This window comes from Ammospiza caudacuta, chromosome 18 (assembly GCF_027887145.1).
Source record: "Ammospiza caudacuta isolate bAmmCau1 chromosome 18, bAmmCau1.pri, whole genome shotgun sequence".
Classification (NCBI taxonomy): Eukaryota; Metazoa; Chordata; class Aves; order Passeriformes; family Passerellidae; genus Ammospiza; species Ammospiza caudacuta.
The window spans coordinates 10,721,907-10,740,506 of NC_080610.1; the positions used below are offsets into that span (position 1 = coordinate 10,721,907).

The 18,600-nt window shown below is 53.1% G+C and overlaps 1 protein-coding gene across 1 annotated transcript in view; it reads left to right on the forward strand.

Moving 5' to 3' along the window:
• The first annotated feature begins 7,217 nt into the window (after window positions 1-7,217).
• Window positions 7,218-18,600, forward strand: part of MN1 (MN1 proto-oncogene, transcriptional regulator) — a 29,507-nt gene continuing 18,124 nt past the window's right edge. Inside the window, exon 1 of the mRNA XM_058816906.1 lies at window positions 7,218-10,647. Coding sequence (XP_058672889.1) covers window positions 7,218-10,647 — 3,430 coding nt within the window. The remainder of the gene's footprint in view (window positions 10,648-18,600) is intronic.

An 18,600-nucleotide genomic window follows, 5' to 3' on the forward strand; every position in this document is an offset into this window, starting at 1 on the left:
CCTGATACTTGTAGTCATTTTGTTCTGGTGCTCTTTCCCCACTTTTGCTACTTATGCTGTATTTTTAGAAAACCTCTCAGCAGGCACCAGCACAGCCCCAGATGTGCTGCTGTTACCCTTTAGGGACAATAGCTGCTGTCCATGCTTCAGAGCAGCCTTGGATTTCTTACTGCTATAAGCACAGGAAGCCCTAATTTAATTTTAAAACTTTATTCCTCAGGTTGGAGACATGTTTCTTTCCTGAACCCCATCTACCTTTATTATTTAATTTTTATGTCTAAAATTACATGGCTTGCTGGTTTAGAATTGCATATCCAAGACACACAAGAAATTTCAGGTATTTGTTGAACCTGAACTATAGAGCTTCTCCAATCCCAGCTAAAAATCTTGATATGCTTATTTACCAAATTTCTGTTTTATAAGCTTGGCTTTAGCACCCTCTAGAACAACACCTAATGCTGTTGCTACTTTTGCACAAGGCTCTGTCTCCCTTGTTTCCCACACAGTCCAAGGTAAATTAATGGAATGTGATTATCAGGACTTCTGAAAACCCAGTAGTCACTGGCTAAACTATACCATAAAAAGAACTGAGCTACACCAACAGGGGAAGTCCCTGAAAAAGGCTGGGAGCAAAATGAACATAATTGAAATCTGAAAGCAGCAACTTCATAAAGAAGTAAGCGAAGAGGCGGCTCTTTGTAAATGGTGATCTAAAAAGTGTTCTGGGTTGCGAGACCTCATTTCAAATGTATTCATTAAATAATATTTGAATCATTTAACAGTTTGAACTCTACTGCACTGCTAATATCTTCAGGGGATTTTTTTTCTTCAGTAACAAAGGTGCCTTTGTTCCCGCTCAGCGCTCGGGCTGTGCCTTGGATATTAGTTGGAAACCTGATCACCCAACATCACTCCGAGGCTGCGAGTACAATGTGAGTCGTCTGCAACCCGGATTAAATCAGGCCCTTTGTACGGATGCTGAGGGGCCGTGGTGGTGGAGGAGCGATGGTTGTGGGCAGTAGGAGATCGTTAACCCTTTGTGCCTCTGGCGGGGACAGGGGAGGTTTGGGCGACGCTGACAGCGAGGGCCAGGGCCAGCTGTGAGGAGCAGCCAATAGTGCTGGATAATTCCTGCTGGAAAGCAAATCATTCTTTAGGCAGGGCAGGTGAATTCATGCTGCTGGACTGGGTGCTCGCTGCCTTGGGATGCCTCTTCCCTACAGTGTGTGGGCAGGAGCACTTGATTTAAATTTGGACAAGTCAGGAGTGTGAGCGAGGTTGACCAGTGGCTCAGGAAACAGCAGTTGTGCTGTTGGACCTTATGAAGTAACACGATAAATAACAAACACAGGAGCAGCTTTATTTGCCTGCTGGTTTGAGTTCTGGGCCCTGTGGACTCGAGCATCTGTCACCCCAGGATGTGCAGTGTGTTCTCCAGCAGAGCCAGGAGGTCAGGGCAGGGAGCCCTGGAGCCAGCGCTGATGGCAGGAATGGGAGGGATGGCAGCGGTCACAGGGCACCAAGGAATGCAGGGGATGCTCAGACACACAGCCCTGGGGAGGCTCTCCAGGATGAGCCAGCCTGGTCCCCAGGGATGGGGTGACCTCCTGAGATCCAGTGACTTCCAAACCCACACCAGTGGCCTTGCTGTGCCCTGTGCTGTCCATGCAGGATGGAACAGCAGTGTGTGACATCCCAGGGGATGGATGGCAGGATGAGGAGAGGAACCACCAAGGCAAGTGCTCTCCTGAAGCTCGTACTTTGGGGAAATTAAGTCATCAGGACTTTATAAAACACCCTCTGGCTCTGTCCTTTCACAGTAATTCAATTTATAAGATGATGAAAAATGAATTAATTTTGGTGGTTTTCTGGCATCACCCACAGTGAGCCAGACTTTCCAGATGCTCAAAGATTGTTCTTGCTCTACCACACTTGTATAAATTCCCACCTGGTTCAAGTTTAGGAAAACAGAAGAACAAAGTTGGTCACACAAACTCCCACCATAAAACACTGAGGAGAGTTAAACACCGTTATCCGTACAGAGAGGTGCCATTTTGTTATTTATGTTTCACTGAGCTATTTTAGGAAACATAAAACTTCTACTTTTCCTGTAGTCAAACTAAGTCACTACTTCGGTCTATTTCTGTTGTGCTATATATAAATATAAAAAATATATAAATATATAGATAGATATAAAATAATTTATTTTTAAAATATCCCCTTCCCAATACCTGATCCTACATGTGTGTTTTAGGGATGGGAATTTGAAGGGGAAAAATAAAAGCCCAAGCAGTGGACTGTGCTATGGACAGGAAAAATTGCTTTAGGATTTCCTATGTTTTTACTAATGTACACTCTCAGTGTTGTATGATTTTAGCACTATCCTGTTTTTTGGTCATCCAAATTATATGTTCAATCAAAACATATTTTTGGTGTTCATTATATGTACACCAAAATACTGCATGTGCTGCAAAAGTTTTCACCAAAATGGGATAAAGGGCACGCAATATATTAAATTGGCACAAAAAAAAAAAGTGTTTGCAGCAATGGAAAACTCTACTGATATTGTGAAAATATCATGATCCACCTGAGCAACCTGTAAACCCAAACAGGAAAGATACACAGCTTAATGTTGCAGCTGTGTAAAGGAACGAAAACCAATTGAACCAATCTTGCAGGAGAACCAAACAGGAAAATCCCTGTGAAGGGCTAAGTTCTAAAATTGCTGTCTACCCCTATGGAAAATGACTGAGGTGGTTTTAGTCCCTTAACTCTGTTTATTCAGCTATGCATTTTTAAAAATGGGAAGCGGTAAACTGTCTGAAGGGATTTGGTTCAGTCTTTTCAGAAACCACATTGTTGGTAAAACTAAGCATGAAATTTTTACAACCGCAAGGTGAACTTCCCAGAAACTGAATGCAAATCAGTTTTTGCAGATGAAATTGTCTTTAATCTCAATTACAAACCATGTCACCTCCAGACACTCGAGCAGGGAAGGACAAGGAGTGGCAGAGGTGGGATCACTGGGAGTGCCTACATGTCTCTTTTTAGCTGATGCCCCTCAGCTCAGCAGTGTGACTGTGCTGGCAGCAAATCCCTGTGAGGCACCATGTGCAGGGCAGCTCTGCCTGCTCTGGGCACAGCTGGGCCTTGGGACCTGTCCAGAACAGAGCCCTTCCATACCCAAAAACCCTTCTGTTCTCAGGAGCTTGAGCAGATGCACACAGACAGACAGACAGACAGACACATCGCCTGTGGAGCGATGCCCTCCCTCGGGAGCCGGATCTGCACTCCCTGCACTCACAAGCTTATTGTAATCATTTTCCACATTTGCCTCCTGCATCCATCCCACCAGCACTTTCGCTGTAGTTTGAGAGACAGGAGATACAGTAGTTTCCCTAAACTGTTCCAGGCAGAAATGCTGAAAACTTCCCTGAAAATGTCAGCTGCCAGATTTGGAGACCTGTCCTTCAAAATATTACAATTCCTCTCACGGAATATCCCTGCTAGGAAGGGAAATCCCTGCCAGGAGAAACCCATTCAGCTCTTTTGTGAGGTGGCTGTTGGGAGCCTCAGCTCCAGGGACTGAGCCCATCACGGGCTGTGTGACACGGGGCAGGCGTTGGTGGCAGCACAGGGGACAAGGGAGTGGCTGCAAATGAAGTACCTGGAGCTGCACTAAAGACAGGACACCTTTGGAGAGCTGGGAGTGCAAACTCCACAGAGAAATGAGCTTGGGTTGGTTCCCTCCGTGTCAGGGTTTAAGAGGCTCTTGCTAAGGGCTGGCTGAGCTAAAGTGTCTTGAGCATATGGGCTTATTTTGTGCAGTTTCTGTGGTGGTTTCTTCGTTAGATTTTCAGTGGTAATGAGCCCACACAGTAGATTGCTGGAGGGAGAAAAAATCATTCTGAATAGGTTTGCTGAATAATTATGAACTGAGCTGAACTCTTACATTTGCTTACTAATTGTATGGTCCGTGATGTTTTATGTATGATGCATTCATTTTGTTAAAAAGGAATTTTTTTTCTTTTTTTTTGCTGAGCAGCAACTTTTCTAAGTGCAAGTTAAACTACCACAGTGGAAAGAGCTGGATTTAAGTCTGATGAATTGATGTTGTTTGAATTATTTTTTTAAACATCAGTCCCACTATTTGGTTTTCAGAGCTTGCAATATGAAACCCAAAATTGTGCTATTGTCTGGAGAGTTGAAATAAATGAATCCCCTCAACTTTGGATTTGGCAGGCACAATTACTATTGTTAATTTAGAAAATAATCCCCAGCAGCTACAACTATTTAAATAATGCCTTTCCTTGCTTCCCCCAAGATGACCAAAACCCCAAGAATGAAAGTAAAAATATGTTTTATAAAATACACTTTTCATTGCTTGGTCTAATTGAGAGAGGGTTCCTTCCCCTTGGCTGGGGACTGTGGCCCTTTGTGACACGGGTGACCTGACCCTAGCCCAGGGCCACGCTGCCACCAGTGCTCCCAGTTCTGCGCTGGACCCCAGGAGCTGTGGGGCAGGTTGGCAGCCCCAGAGCACATCTCAGGTTAGAAATGGGCTGAGCCACCTTCCTTCATGCACACCACGGGTGTCGCAGCTGGTGTCCGACCTTGCCATTCCAAGCAATTTTTACTGTCAGAATGCTTCGGCCGAGATTATTTCCACGTTTGCCATTGTCCAGCTACAGACACCATGTGGCTCCCACCAAGGTCCACAGAAGGAGCGGTGCTGGGCGAGCTGGGCCAAGCCATGGCTGGGGATGGGATTTCAGCGAGATTGACTCCCCCAGCGAGGCTGGGGCGGCTCTGGAGGGAGCGGGGCCGAGCCGCGGATGCAGCGCACGGACCCGAGGTGCGGGCGCAGCCCCGGGGCCGATGTCGCCGCTGGGTTAAGGCTGTTCTGTACCCACGGCGAGGAGAGGCTCGGGAGGGAGCGGCGGCATCCCGGGGCGGTGGGCTGCCGGCCCTGGGCCCCCAGAAACGCGGCAGGACGGGCCGGGGAAGGGAGAGGCGGCGGCGCCGCTGCCCCAGGACGAATCCGGGCAGCCGCTCCCGGCGACTCCGCCCGACAAACCCCGCACCCGACCCTGCCCTGCCGCGGCCAGGAATGCTCGCGGGTCCCGGCCCGCCGCGTCCGGCCCCACTGCTCGCCGCCGGGGCGGAACGGGGTCACGGACGGTGGGCCGGAGCGGGGGCTCTACGACCGCCGTCGGGGCGAAAGGGGGACGCGGGCACGAACCGGGGCACAGAGCGGGACCTCTCTGCCCGGCCGGGACACGGAGAGGGGCACAGAGCGGGGCCTCTCCGCTGGGCAGGGACACGGAGCAGGGCACGGAGCGGAGCTCTCCGCCCGGCGGGGGCACAGAGCGGGGCACAGAGCGGGGCACAGAGCGGGGCCTCTCCGCTGGGCAGGGACACGGAGCAGGGCACGGAGCGGAGCTCTCCGCCCGGCGGGGGCACAGAGCGGGGCACAGAGCGGGGCACAGAGCGGGGCACAGAGCGGGGCCTCTCCGCTGGGCAGGGACACGGAGCAGGGCACGGAGCGGAGCTCTCCGCCCGGCGGGGGCACAGAGCGGGGCACAGAGCGGGGCACAGAGCGGGGCACAGAGCGGGGCCTCTCCGCCCGGCGGGGGCACAGAGCGGGGCACAGAGCGGGGCTCTCGGCCCGGCGGGGGTGCGGCGGGGCGCGGACGGGCGCCAGGGGGCGCTGTGCCCGTTCGGAAGAGCCGCTCCGACGGCGCGCACGCAGGCGCAGAGGGAGAGCGACGGCGGCGGCGCTGGGGGAGCCCCGGGCGCGGGGCCGCCTCTGACGCGGAGCGGAGCCGGGGTGCGGGGCCCGGCCGGTCCGGACTGCTGACCATATGCAGGGACGCGGTGCAGGGGCTGGCGGCCTCGTCTCTCCCTCAGTCCCTCCCTCCGTTGCCGCCGTTCCCGTAGCAAGGAGCGAGACATCCCCTTGGTTCCTTTGTGCCGCGGTCGCGCCGCGCGTGCTGCGTTTTCCACCCCAGTGCCCGCCCCGCAGCTCGAGCCCCGCGCCCCCCTCTTCCCCCCCTTGTCACTTCGCTAAGTAATAATTTCCACGTCCAATTCCATTTCTTCGCCAGTTCTGAAATCTCCAGGCTATCAGCAAGGAGGATAGTTCACATGAAAACTAATTACACAAAATCAATATTTAATCACAGCGCAGCATCCTGATCCTGCAGAAAAAAATCCCGTTAAAACTCTCCTGCCATATACAAACAGTCTTCAGCCGCTTATTTATAGATCTCATTTTTTTTCGGTGGGAGCAATATTCATTACTATTTCTTTAAACTATCGACATGTGCATCCGCGAGCACCTGAAGCACCGTGTCCCGCCGGCGATCTGTGGGCCCCCTGGCCTGATGGGTGTTTGTCCCTCCGGGGGAACGGGGTTATGACTCCCCCCGCTGCCACAGCGCCCGCTCCCCGCGAGGCTCCGTGCGGTGCCCGGCTCGGGGCGGGCCGGCGGGTCCGCTCCTGCTCCCCCGTGCTCGGGGCTGCCGGGCGGCTTTCGCCCCGGCAAGCAGTGGCTCCCCACACCCGCCACTTGGTGCCGGCTCCAGTGCACCCCGCCCCGTTTCAGGACCCCGCTCCGGGACCCCGCGGTACCGCGCACCTCCCGGTCCGCCCGCGCTCCGTGCGCCCCGGGAGCAGCAGCGGCGCGGCCGGGCACGGGGGGCGGTGCGGGGCGCGGTGCGGGCGGGGCACGGGGCCGGCGGCGGAGCCACCTTAACGGCAGCCCCGCCCCGGACCGCGGCGCTCATTGGCGCAGCCCCGATGGCTGAAATTCATCGCTGAAATGCAAAACTTGTTGCTGCTCCGCCAGCGCTGGGTGAGAGCGCGGCAGCGCGCGGGGAGCGCGGCGCAGCCCTCGCAGCGCCCGCCCGGCCCCGCGCCCCGGCCCCGCCGCCGCCGGAGCGCTGCGAGCCGCGGGAGCGCACGGCCGGCCGGCGATGCGGCGCGCAGCTCCCGGGCGCCGGAGCCTGTGAGCGGCGGCGCGCCGCCCCGTCGGCTCTCGGGCAGCAGCGAGCGGCGAGCGGCGGGGTGAGCGCGGGCGAGCGGCCGGTGCCGGCGGCGCGGCAGGATGTGAGCGGGGGCGGCCGAGTGGCGCGGAGCGGAGCAGCGGGGAGCGGCGGGCAGCGGGACGGCGGAGCGGCGCGGAGCAGCCATGCCCTGCTGAGGAGCCGCGCAGGATGTTCGGGCTGGAGCAGTTCGAGCCGCAGAACAGCGGCCGGAGCGGCGGGCAGGCGGAGCGGGGCTTCGGCCAGCCCGGACTGAGCATGAGCGCGCACTTCAAGGCGCCGGCCTTCCCCGGCGGCGGCCCGGCACCGGCGGACCCGGCCCTGGGAGCGCTGGGCGAGCCGCCCCTCCTGGGCATGAACATGAGCCTGGCCGGGGACGGCTACGGCTTCCCGGGCCGCGGCCCCGGCGAGCTGCACGGCGGCGGCATGCAGCCGCCCGTGCACGGTTTCTTCGGCGGACAGCAGCCGCACGGCGGCCCCGGCGGCGCCCCCCACCCGCACCAGCACCCCCCGCACTTCGGCGGCGGCTTCGGGCCCGACCCCGGCGCCTCCTGCGTGCACGGCGGGCGCCTTCTGGGCTACAGCGGTGCGCTGGGCGGGCAGACGGCGTTCGCCGACGGCTACGAGCACATGGCCGAGGGCCAGAGCGGCGAGGGCTTCGGGCAGCAGCGCCCCGGGACCTTGCCCGATTTCCAGCACCACGGCGCCGGCGCCGCCAGCCACGCCGTGCCGGCGCCCTGCCTGCCCCTCGACCAGTCCCCCAACCGCGCTGCCTCCTTCCACGGGCTGCCGGCGGCCGGCTCCTCCGAGCCCCACGGCCTGGAGCCGCGGCGGCTGCCGGCGCAGGGCGGCGTGGACTCGCTGGAATACAATTACCCTGGCGACGGCCCTGCCAGCCACTTCGAGCTGCCCGTCTTCTCCCCGTCGGAGCCGGAGGGGCAGCTGCCGCACTACGGCGGCGGGCGGCAGGTGCCGGCGGGCGGCAGCTTCGCGGGGGCGCCCGCCCTGCCCCGGGCTCCGGGCATGGCCGTGGCCAAGGCGCACCCGCCGCAGCAGCACGGCGTCTTCTTCGAGCGCTTCGGGGGGGCGCGGAAGATGTCGGCCAGTCTGGAGCCGGGGGCCAACGCCAGGCACCCGCTGATGCAGCAGCAGCAGCCGCCACCACCACCGCAAGCACCGCAGCAGCCGCCGGGCTTGCTGGCCAGACAGAACTCCTGCCCGCCAGCCATCCCTAGGCAACAGCAAACAGAAGCCAACGCTCCCAACTCCAACCTGCAGGACAATGGGCCCATAATGCAGAACCAGCATGCACAGTTTGAATACCCTATTCACAGACTGGAGAACAGGAATATGCATCCCTACACCGACCCCGTGTTTAATATGCAGCACCCTCCTCCGCAACAGCCACCAAATCAAAGACTGCAGCACTTCGATGCCCCCTACGTGAGCGTCGCCAAGAGGCCGCGGTTTGACTTCCCCAACACTCCTGGCGTCGAGCGCTGTGCCTCCTGGGGCGGCGGCATGCACGGCCCGGCCATGGAGAGTCACCTTTCCCCGACGGCCTACCCTGGCCTGCCGGGCGAGTTCACCCCGCCGGCACCTGAGGCCTTTGGGGGCCCGTTGCCACACGGCGGTCCTGAGCACCCGGCACTGGCGCAGCGCCAGAACGCGGCCCTGGTGATGAAGCAGATGGCCTCGCGAAGCCAGCAGCGCCTGCGGCCGCCCAGTCTGCAGCAGCTGGGGCACCATGGTGAGGTGGGCGCACCCGGCAGCCTGCCCCCGCCAGCCTTCGAGCGGGAGGCTGGTGGCGGCCGCAGCTTCGATGCGCCGGCGCCGCACCTGGCCCCCGACAGCGCCTGGTTCGCAGGGCCACCGCCGCCCGGGGAGCTGCTGCCGAGGCGCTTGGCAGCGCCCGGGCTACCGGCCGAGGCAGCCCCCCACGAGCTGGGCCTGCAGCCGGGCGGCCCTGCCGTGCTCTTCCGGCCGGGTGCCAGTGGGCTGGGGCTGCAGGAGCCCTTGCGGATGGCAGGCGAGGGGCCGGCGCAGGCCCTGCCGTCGCCCGGCGTCCACCCGCCCTTCACACCCACAATGGGTGGCCTCTCGCAGCTGCAGTCACCAGGCAGCGGTGTGGCACTGCCCAGTGCCCCTGCCGAGCGCCGTGGCCCCGCCGACTTCGCCGCTCAGCCTGGCTTCCCCTTTGGGGCGGCAGCGCGGCAGCCGGCGGCCCACGGGGCTGCACCTGCCCTCAGCGCCTCGCCAGGTGCCTACCCACCGCCCCCGCCCGAGTTTCCCCCGCCACCCCCACCGCGGCCCGCTGCCAGCAAGCTGGGTGCCCTCTCGCTGGGCTCCTTCAGCAAGGCGGCCAGCAAGGACAATGTCTTCGGGCAGAGCTGCCTGGCTGCCCTCTCCACTGCCTGCCAAAACATGATCGCGAGTCTGGGCGCTCCCAACCTCAACGTCACCTTCAACAAGAAGAGCCCGGCCGAGGCCAAGCGCAAGCTCAGCCAGGCCGAGCCTGACCCGCCACCTGCTGCCCCGGACTACTTCCCAGCGGGGCCGCCAGTAGGTGGGGGTGGCACGGGCAAAGCAGCGGGCGCTGCCCCGCTGCTGCCTGCGGAGAGCAGCCTCTCGCCCGGCTACGCGCTGGAGCCGGTGCCCGGTGGCGAGGGGAAGGCGGGTGGCGGGCGGGGTCGGGGTCGCCGGAAACGGGACAGTGGGCACGTCAGCCCCGGCACGTTTTTTGAGAAGTTCTCAGCTGCCGAGGGCGGGGGAGCCGGTGTCAGCCCAGGGCAGCCGGCAGTGCCGGTGGCGGCGGGGGCCCCGCCGGGGGCTGCGGGCGCTGAGCGCGGCGGAGGCACCCCTCATGACAAGCCCCTGACCTCCCCATCCTGGGGCAAGGGCAGCGAACTGTTGCTGGCGGAGCAGCCCGACCTGATGTCCTCCCTGGACAGCGGCATCCAGAGCGTGACCAAGTCAGACGGCAGCTCCCCGCACGTGGACTTTCCCGACGAGGTCAGCACCAGCTATGGCAACGAGGACGAGGTGTCCTCCAGCTCCGACAACGCCACCTCCAAGCCCACCCGTAGCCCGCTGCTGGGTGGCTCGCCCAAGCTGCCCCGTGGGGAGCACGCACTTCTCAACGGACAGAAGCCCCTGGCCCTTGGCCTTCTCAGTACATCTACCTCGACCCCCGACAGCTATGGGCTCAGCACCACGGCGGGCGCTCACCCTGGCACGCCAAGCATGGAGCAGGTGCGGACCCCCACGAGCACCTCGGCCCAGGATGAGATCCACCCCCTGGAGATCCTGCAGGCACAGATCCAGCTCCAGCGGCAGCAGTTCAGCATCTCGGAAGACCAGCCCTTGGGGTTGAAGAGCAAGAAGGGGGAGTGTGCGGGGCAGAATGGGGACAGTGACCTGGGCAGCTGCTGCTCGGAGGGTGTCAAGGGCACCATGAGCACCATCGACCTGGACTCCCTGATGGCAGAGCACAACTCCACCTGGTACCTGCCTGGAGAGAAGGCCCTGATGGAGGGGCAGGAGGAGGACAAGCCCATGGCGCCCTGGGAGAAGCCCAAGCCCCCGAACCCCAGCAAAGAAGGTATCAGATGCCCCACAGGGGTGCTGGCACAGGGGTAGGGGTGGTTGTGGTCTGCTCAGGGAAGGGGACATGGTGAGGCTGCAGCTCTGGTACTCTGGGCATACACATCCTGGGCTGGAGCTGCAGGATGCTGGGATGCTTGGTGGATCTAATGCGGGAGGGGCAGTGTCAGGGACAAAGTGCCTGCTGCCTGACTGCCCCAGGTGACAACTGCCCCATGGCATCGCTGCTGCCGTCCCTGTCCCCATCATGCCTCCTAGAGCACAGGCAGGTGGGAGTGCTGAGCAGAGGGGCTCCCAGTGAGCCTCACCTGAGCTCCTGGGCCTGGGATGCTGCAGAAAGGAACTGTAGCCTGAGGTTCTGAGGAGGGGGCTCCTGCAGGGTCCCACCAGGCATGGGGTGCTGAGGAAGGGGCTCCCACAGAACCTGGTGCCAGCTTAACCTTCCAGCCACTTTCCCAAAACTGTGACTGAGGTTTTCCCTAACCACAAAAACATGAATTTGGTGGTAGTTCTGCCCCTTCAGGTCCAGGTGCCCCCTGCTTGCATTTGGAGCCCACAGTAGTGTGATACTGAACTGAACGGCTTGTAACAAATTATTTTTGATTTAACTGAAAGGCAGTTTAAAATAAGGCTCTGGGTCTGTTAGTGTAAAACTTGCTTAGTTGACAGATGTTTAATTTTGGCATTAGTTGTCATTTTTGATCCTTCCTTGTGTCCAGAGGGCATCATAATTCCCCAGGCTTAGGAAAAAATATTTTAATGGAAAACCCTCTATTATAAAAGCTGTTTAAGATAAGGATGATTATAGATTCAATTGCTTTCTATTTTATCTTATCAAATCCCTATTTTGCAACCTGCCTAGCTGTGTGTGTGATTGTTACAATGGGTGCACATGCTGTACCTGCTATCTGAGGGCAGGCGGGTGGGTTTTGGTGTGCTAGAAATACATGTGTGCAGTTTACACAATATAAACTCATTATTTGTGTGAGGAAAGGTGATATTTTGGTACTGCAGTGTAGTTTGAAATTGTTTTCATTATCTCTGGTGGTAGAAACTGACTTTTTGCACCCCTCCACATTTAGTAATTTTGCTAAGAAAGTTGTTGGTGAAATTACAAGGGAGCTGGTTAGGAAACTGGGCTGTTTCCTAACCTGGTTCTGGTTGGCTTTGCAGCTTTGGCTTTCTGAAGCGTGAATCCTAGCCCCCACGGTTTGTCTCTTTGTTCATGTTTAATGCCCAGCGCAGGAGACTCTCATTTCGAGCAGAGTGTTTAGCATGCACGGCAGACCCGAGGAAGCCCATCAGCATTCTCCATGCTTCACCCAGGCAAGGACATAAATTGGTTTGTTTGGGGCCCTTCTTTTCCATTTTTAAATGGAGTTGCACACAGCATCCTTCCTGGCCCCTTCTCTTTTATTGTTTCTTGTACACAACATCTAGATCTGACTGGATCAATAGCTAGTTAGCACAAATCACAGTTCCTGTTACTTCTGCCTTGGCAGGCTCAAGCACATCCATACGTTCTCTCACACCACACGCACACCATTACGTGTGCACTTTCACACACACACACATACACACATCTCACACCGTGCTGTGTTTAGAAATAGATTTTGAAATAATAACTTCTATAGATCTTCACTTCCTGGATGGAAAAAAAGAAATCCTGAGCAGTGATTTAAAAGAAATCCTGAGCAGCTATTTAATTCTGAACAGCACATTTATTAAAAGTGTAATTTGGTTAAAAATGATCTATATTTTGTGTGTGTGTGTGTCATATGGAGCGATGCTTCTGCAGCGTCTTTTAACAGCACTCCTCCAGTCACTTTGATCACAGCTATTCTTAGTAACAGCTAGTGAAAGAAGTAATTGCTTTCTGGTCGCGATAACCACAATGTTGGTGTTAAAATAGTTCATCACTTGGAAGGAAAACCATTTAATCAGTGTTCCTATATAAGGATATGTTTTAGTATTTCAGAGGCTTAACATAAAATAGCAAACCAGTTCCACAACAATGCAGAGGCGCTCGGGTTGGTTCATGCTTTAGTCACTTGAGGGATTTGAATGGGCTGGTTCCTCGGATGAGGAAATTTATACAGACTCACAGAGAATTTACTTTAACTGTTGTTAGAGATGATAAAGATACAATGGGTGAGACAAAACAGGCTGTTCACCTCGGTCAGTAGAAATAATTAAACTTAACATTGCCATACCCCTGAGTATGTGAAACTGTGTTTAAGAAAAGGCTTCCTTTAGTCATGGGCTGAGATTTAAAACCTTCTCTGTGGGCTGGGATTTGCACTGTGGTGTTTATTCCAGCAGAAACCCAGTGTCCGGGTGGATGCGCAGGCTCCAGACAGCGCTCCTCCGAATTCAGGCAGCTCCTCTGCGTTCTGTGCTGGAAGGTGGGCACCGTTTTGGGGCTGGGGAGCGTTAGTGAGAGCAGCATTTGACCCAGGGTTCTCCCCAGTGCAGGCTTGTTGGGGCTTGTGATTTACACCTGCCGTGAGAGCGGTTGGGGATCTATTCTCAATGTGGCGCTGCTGGGATTGGCACCCGCGGCTCCTCAGGTGCGGGGAGGTGGAGGAAGGGGGAGGTGGGTGTTGGGGGGCAGCTTCCCCTCCGTGCAGTGCTGGGCACTTTGTCCACTGCCTGCCACTCTCCAGGAGCAGAGGGTCCGACTTCAGTGCTGGCCATGAAGGAGAGATCAGGCTCCCCAAAATACAGCAGGATCAGGAACTTCTCAAATACTCTGTTAGTGCGCAGGTTATGGGGGAAACAACTTGAGTTGTTTTAATGGCTGCTCAGATTCCTCGGAGCTCACCTTTTTTCCAATAATGGCATTGAAATGATTTGCTGGTGTCTGGCAGTTGTGTGAGCTGTGGGTCTGGGGGTTCCTGGGAGCAGACCCTGGTGCTGTGAGGTGTGACACCTCCGGCGCTGGCCTGCCGCGAGCTCTGTGCGTGCGTTTGCGTTCCATTCCGGAATGTAGTGTTAGTAATGCTGCCTGGACATGGCTCTGCCCTCAAATGTGTTTTCTCTAAGTTTTCTCTGATGCATCATTTCTTGTACCAACACGTTTTATGTGAGGTAGCTGGTAGGTTTTGGGTTTTTTCCCCCTGAAAATGCTTTCTAGAATTTCGTGTTTTCCTCTGCCTAACAGCTTGAGCTGGGAGTGAGAGATAAATAACACCGAGTCTAGAGGGGTCGTCTTGACTTCCAACACCACAGCTGTAGCTGACAAAGAACAACCAGTTCAAATTCACTTAAAAATTCGGGGTCAGTTTAATGGGGTTTTGCTTTTCCTGGTTTGACTGAACCATAACAATTTCCTCTTCAGTGAAAGGTGTATTAGTATTCTTTAGAAACCCACTAATTAATTGCTGGTGGGGTTTTGCTTTTTAGTTTTAATTGAAATTTTGAAAGTCCCATACTGCAAGTGTCAGGTGAAGACATCAGTATGTACCTAGAACTGTGCAGGTGGAAAGGATGGGAGTATGTTTTGCTGCTCTGTGGCTGTTGGGCTCGTCAGTCTGGGCTGACGGGCACGTGCCACGCGGCACCGTTAGCCTTCATCTCTGAGTTTTTGTTCATATTTCATTGTTACACCGAACCTGTCACTGGAATGAGCCCATAGGCCAGCCCTCTTGCTGGAGCAGTGTGTAACATCTGTGAATTACTCGAAATACATTAACAAAGGTCAAATTTGGTCCAGATGCGGCCGGGAGCCTTTGTTTTCTTTCCCTTTCCAGTGCATTCTGCTGCCTGCTTTATTTTAAATACTGCTTAGTTCTTTTAGAGGCTTTACCAAGGGACTGTGTTTGTTTACGGGGACTGAGTTAGTCAGACCTCTGGTGAGGTTTTTCAGGCACTGAACCCTCACTGCAAGCGCTGTGCTGTGAGCGGCTGTGTTGGAGTGAGCGCTGTGGAAGCGAGTTCAGCAGCAAAGCTCAGCGCCTTTTCCAGCGAGGGGGCTGTGATTCCCGATGCTGCTTTGTCTCACTGGGCTGCTGAAACTTAGACAATTTTAACAATTTAGTGAAAAAAGAAGCTATTGCTTTTGTCTTGAAGTTACACAATAAACTCCACATATATCAAATCTACATCTTTATTGAATCATCTGGATCAGCAATCAGAGTGAGGAGGGAAGAATGCTCCTGCTGCTTATCCTGGGAGAGAGTTTGGTGTGCATTAGATTTGGATTTAATATGATGCTTTAAACTTTTCTAACCTGTTAAAAAATATAATTGGAAGGGTTGCCCCTGCTTGGCCTCATGTGGATGATAGAAATTCTCCATTGTTTACCTTGACTGACTATAATTTTTAATACTTTTTACTAGAAAATGGTTCTGCTTAGAAATATTTTCCTTTGTTTTATAAACATTATGTAGCAGTGTGCTTGTCGACCTTTATGGCATATATTAGAAAAAGCAAGGGACAGAATTTTCAGTAGTATTTCCTCTTGCTGTAACATACTAAAATATTTAGTGCAGGAAATGTGTAAATTTATTGGCATTTCAGTAACAACTGTGGCCAGTGTTTGCCTTTGCATCCACCGTCTGTCTGGCTGTTAATTTCTGGTCTCTAGATTTACCTGTTCTCATTTCAGTGGATAATGTAGCTGTGTTTGAATGAATGCAGATTCCCTATCTGGTTTTTATCCTGGTGCTTCCTTGCCCCAAAGGGTGTTATTTTCTGATGCCCACTCAGTTGCAAGGAGAATTATAATGGGGTTGTTTTGCACACACTTGGTGTGAGGATCTGCATGAGACCGACTTTGAGGGAAATGTTTCTTGAAATTGGTGTGTGAATGTGCTTCAGATATTTATGTATGATGTAAAAGGAAATGAATTAGACTTAGTATTTATATATGAACTTGGATGACAGCATAGATTTATTTTGATCTGTGATGTATTACACCCAGTCTCCTCTTACTTTTTATGGTACAATACCTGTTTTTTTACCAATCACCTAGTGGAATGCTCAACCGTAGAACTGCAAATAATATTTTGATAAAAAGTGTTATTAATTAGCAATGTCTATAGATACAATTTGTTGTTACTTATGTAGAACAAAGAATAAGGCATCAAACAAAAGTCTAACCTGAAACTAAATAGGCTGCTTTTATTTGAACCAGCTGAGTCCCAGCCTCGGTAGTATTCTATACCAGGGAAAGGTTTTGGTACAGTAAAATGTCTTTATGTGGCCATATAAAATTTTAGTACTAGACAAATTACTGTACATTTTCAGTCAATGGTTTCTCGTGTATTTCTGTTAAATCTGAGTGTGAGGAGAGTCTCCTCAGAAAGTGCACAGACAGTTCTAAAATGAATCTTCAGGTGGCCTAACGCGTATGCTTTGTAAACGCTAAATTTACCGAAATACCAGAAACCGTTTCATGCCGTAATTTCTCAAGCGCATTGAGAATACTGAAAGAGACCTGTCAAACTGGAGGCAGAGGCTCATTCCCTGTTTTATCCCTGGTACAGAATAGGTTGTCCCCGTGTGTGTTTCGGGCTGGAGTGTGTTGGATGCAGGCAGCGCGGGCGGTGGGCGCCAGGCGCCCGTGGAGCCGCCTCGCGCCGCGGCTCTGGCTGGCATCGCCTCCCTGCCCAGCTGGTCCAGCTTTTCCATTGAAAAATCTACACCCCTGAAAAGAACGATCTTTGCACCTGTAAAAACACACGATTAAGGTTTGCTGGACAAGTTGTGTTGTTTATTTTTAAATAAGAAGTAGTTTTGTTTTTTTGAGAGGCGTTTTTAAATGAGAGCCTCTGTTAGTGAGGGCTGTTCGGAACATGGCTGGCTGTGCACCAGATCTTGGGTAAGGGACATGGGGAACCTTATGGAAATCAAATGGGTGAAGCTGTGGAATCACCCAGGAAATTCAAGGTCTGCCCTCACCTTTCTGGTCTTGGTTAGATTTCTCAGTTTTTAAAATGCGATTCCAAATTTTTGCTGTTCTGTAGATAGACCCAGTTTACACACAGTGATTAGATGACTGGCTTATATAAAAATACTGTGATTCTTTGTAGTTTGCTGCTTTTCCTTTGCCAGATGCTTTTGTGTTGGTGCAGTTAAAACATTCTGAGTTATTAGTGGCCTTTTAATACAAAGGATTTGGGTTTTTTTTTACAAATTTAAATATATTTTATGGATTATATACCAATGTTCCAAAGTCAAATATCTTCTAAATTTAAAGCTGAGAATTGAACAGCTGGAGGTCTAATCCATTAATTTTTACAAGCTGATTTCTTAATACTTCAAAGAGAACATCTTAGATGATACTGCTTTACTGTTCCCCTCTTCAGCACCCCTTCTTCTCCTCTCCCTGCCAGTGCCCTCTTCTCTAAGGCTTCATGTTCTGCTCATCTCCTGGCAAATGACAAAAGCATCTGGATGGGGTGAATGCATTTTCCTTAGTTGATGTAAGAAATTTTAAGACTCGTTGGTCTAGAAATGTGCCTTAGTGTTGCATTTGCTATCCACGCTAGTGCAAAAATACGTGGTCACCACTGTTCTGTGTTTCTTTCTTGTACTTGGGTTATTTTTTGTAGCAGCACGGGCATTGCCATGGGAGTATTTTAGCTCTGTGCTTGTGCCCTTTTGGGATGCTTGACTCACACGTAGGGCTCATCCCTCTCTGTAGGAGTGGGTCTGATCTATTTGGAAGTAACATTTTCCCAAGTTTTGCCTTGCCCGCTGCCGCTGCCGCTCCCTGGGATGCACACATGCACATCCATCAGGGGCAGCTCCCGAGCAGGAGCTGAGTCCTGGCTGCAGGCTGAGGTGCTGCCCAGACCCTGCAGAGGGGCACTTCGTGTCTGTTTGTTTTCAATTCCAGCAAATCTGTTTGTGTCTGTTCAGTGTTTTAATGTAACACCACCGAGCGTGACGCTGGGCGGTCTACATTTTTTTATTAGCTTTTAACATTTGTCAAAAAAAAGCTTTTTTTGGTTTGGTAAGCAGAAATCTGGTTATGTTTAAGTGCTGCTTTGATAGATTTTTTACATTGAAATAACTGCAGTTTATTTGAGTTTAAACACGGACAACACGTGTGGGAGCTCGAAGGGCTCTGCTGGCTGTGACTGTGAGCGATGGGAGAGGCCTGCCACAGTCCTGCTCCTGCGGCCACTTTGTGTGAACCTTGGGATATTTATCTTTTTTTATCCCCCTCTGTGTTTGGAGCATTTAAAATACAAAAGGAAGAACTTTGGTTTTTTTTCCTTTTAACCCTCCTACCTTCAGTTCTGACTGCTGGGCCTTTAGGACTTGATCCCCTTGATCCCAGCAAAGCCTGTGACTGGTCAGTAGTTGGAAGACAGCAGGGTTTTTTGGTGGTAAAATATATGTTTTCAGAGTTAAGTCTGCATTTAATTAATTTTGTGAATTAGTATTCACAAAATACTCGAAAGCATTCTGTTGCTAATAGAAAGATCATCCTGAGGCTGGGGAAGCACAGTTAATTGAAAAAGCAGCCATTTGTAAAGTGAAGAAAATTTTAAAACATTTCATACCCTAATTAAGAGTGTACTCCTGAGTTAAAATTGAGAATATTAATTTGCTGTGCGAAGCAAATACATTACAAAGTCCTGGAAAGAGTCATATCCTTCCTTCCTCCTTAAACCTCTCCCAAAATGCAGTTTCAGAAGAAAGGCATGACTTTTTTTCTTTTTTATAATATAGCCTGAAACCATTTTGCTAGAAAGATGTAAATTGATCTATTAACATAGGAAATGGAGGTTGGGCTGGGGTTATTATCTGGTCAGAATTTTAGGATCTCTTTCCTAGAAAAATCTTCCACTTTTTTTTTTTTTTTTTTTTTTTTTTTTTTTTTGGAGGGAGGGGTGGGTGGGTATAATATTCCTCCATAATGGCATTTAAAAGCCTTTTGGTCTCAGGTGAGAGCAGTCAGAAGAGGCAGAGGATGCTGTGGCACAGCTGTGCATCA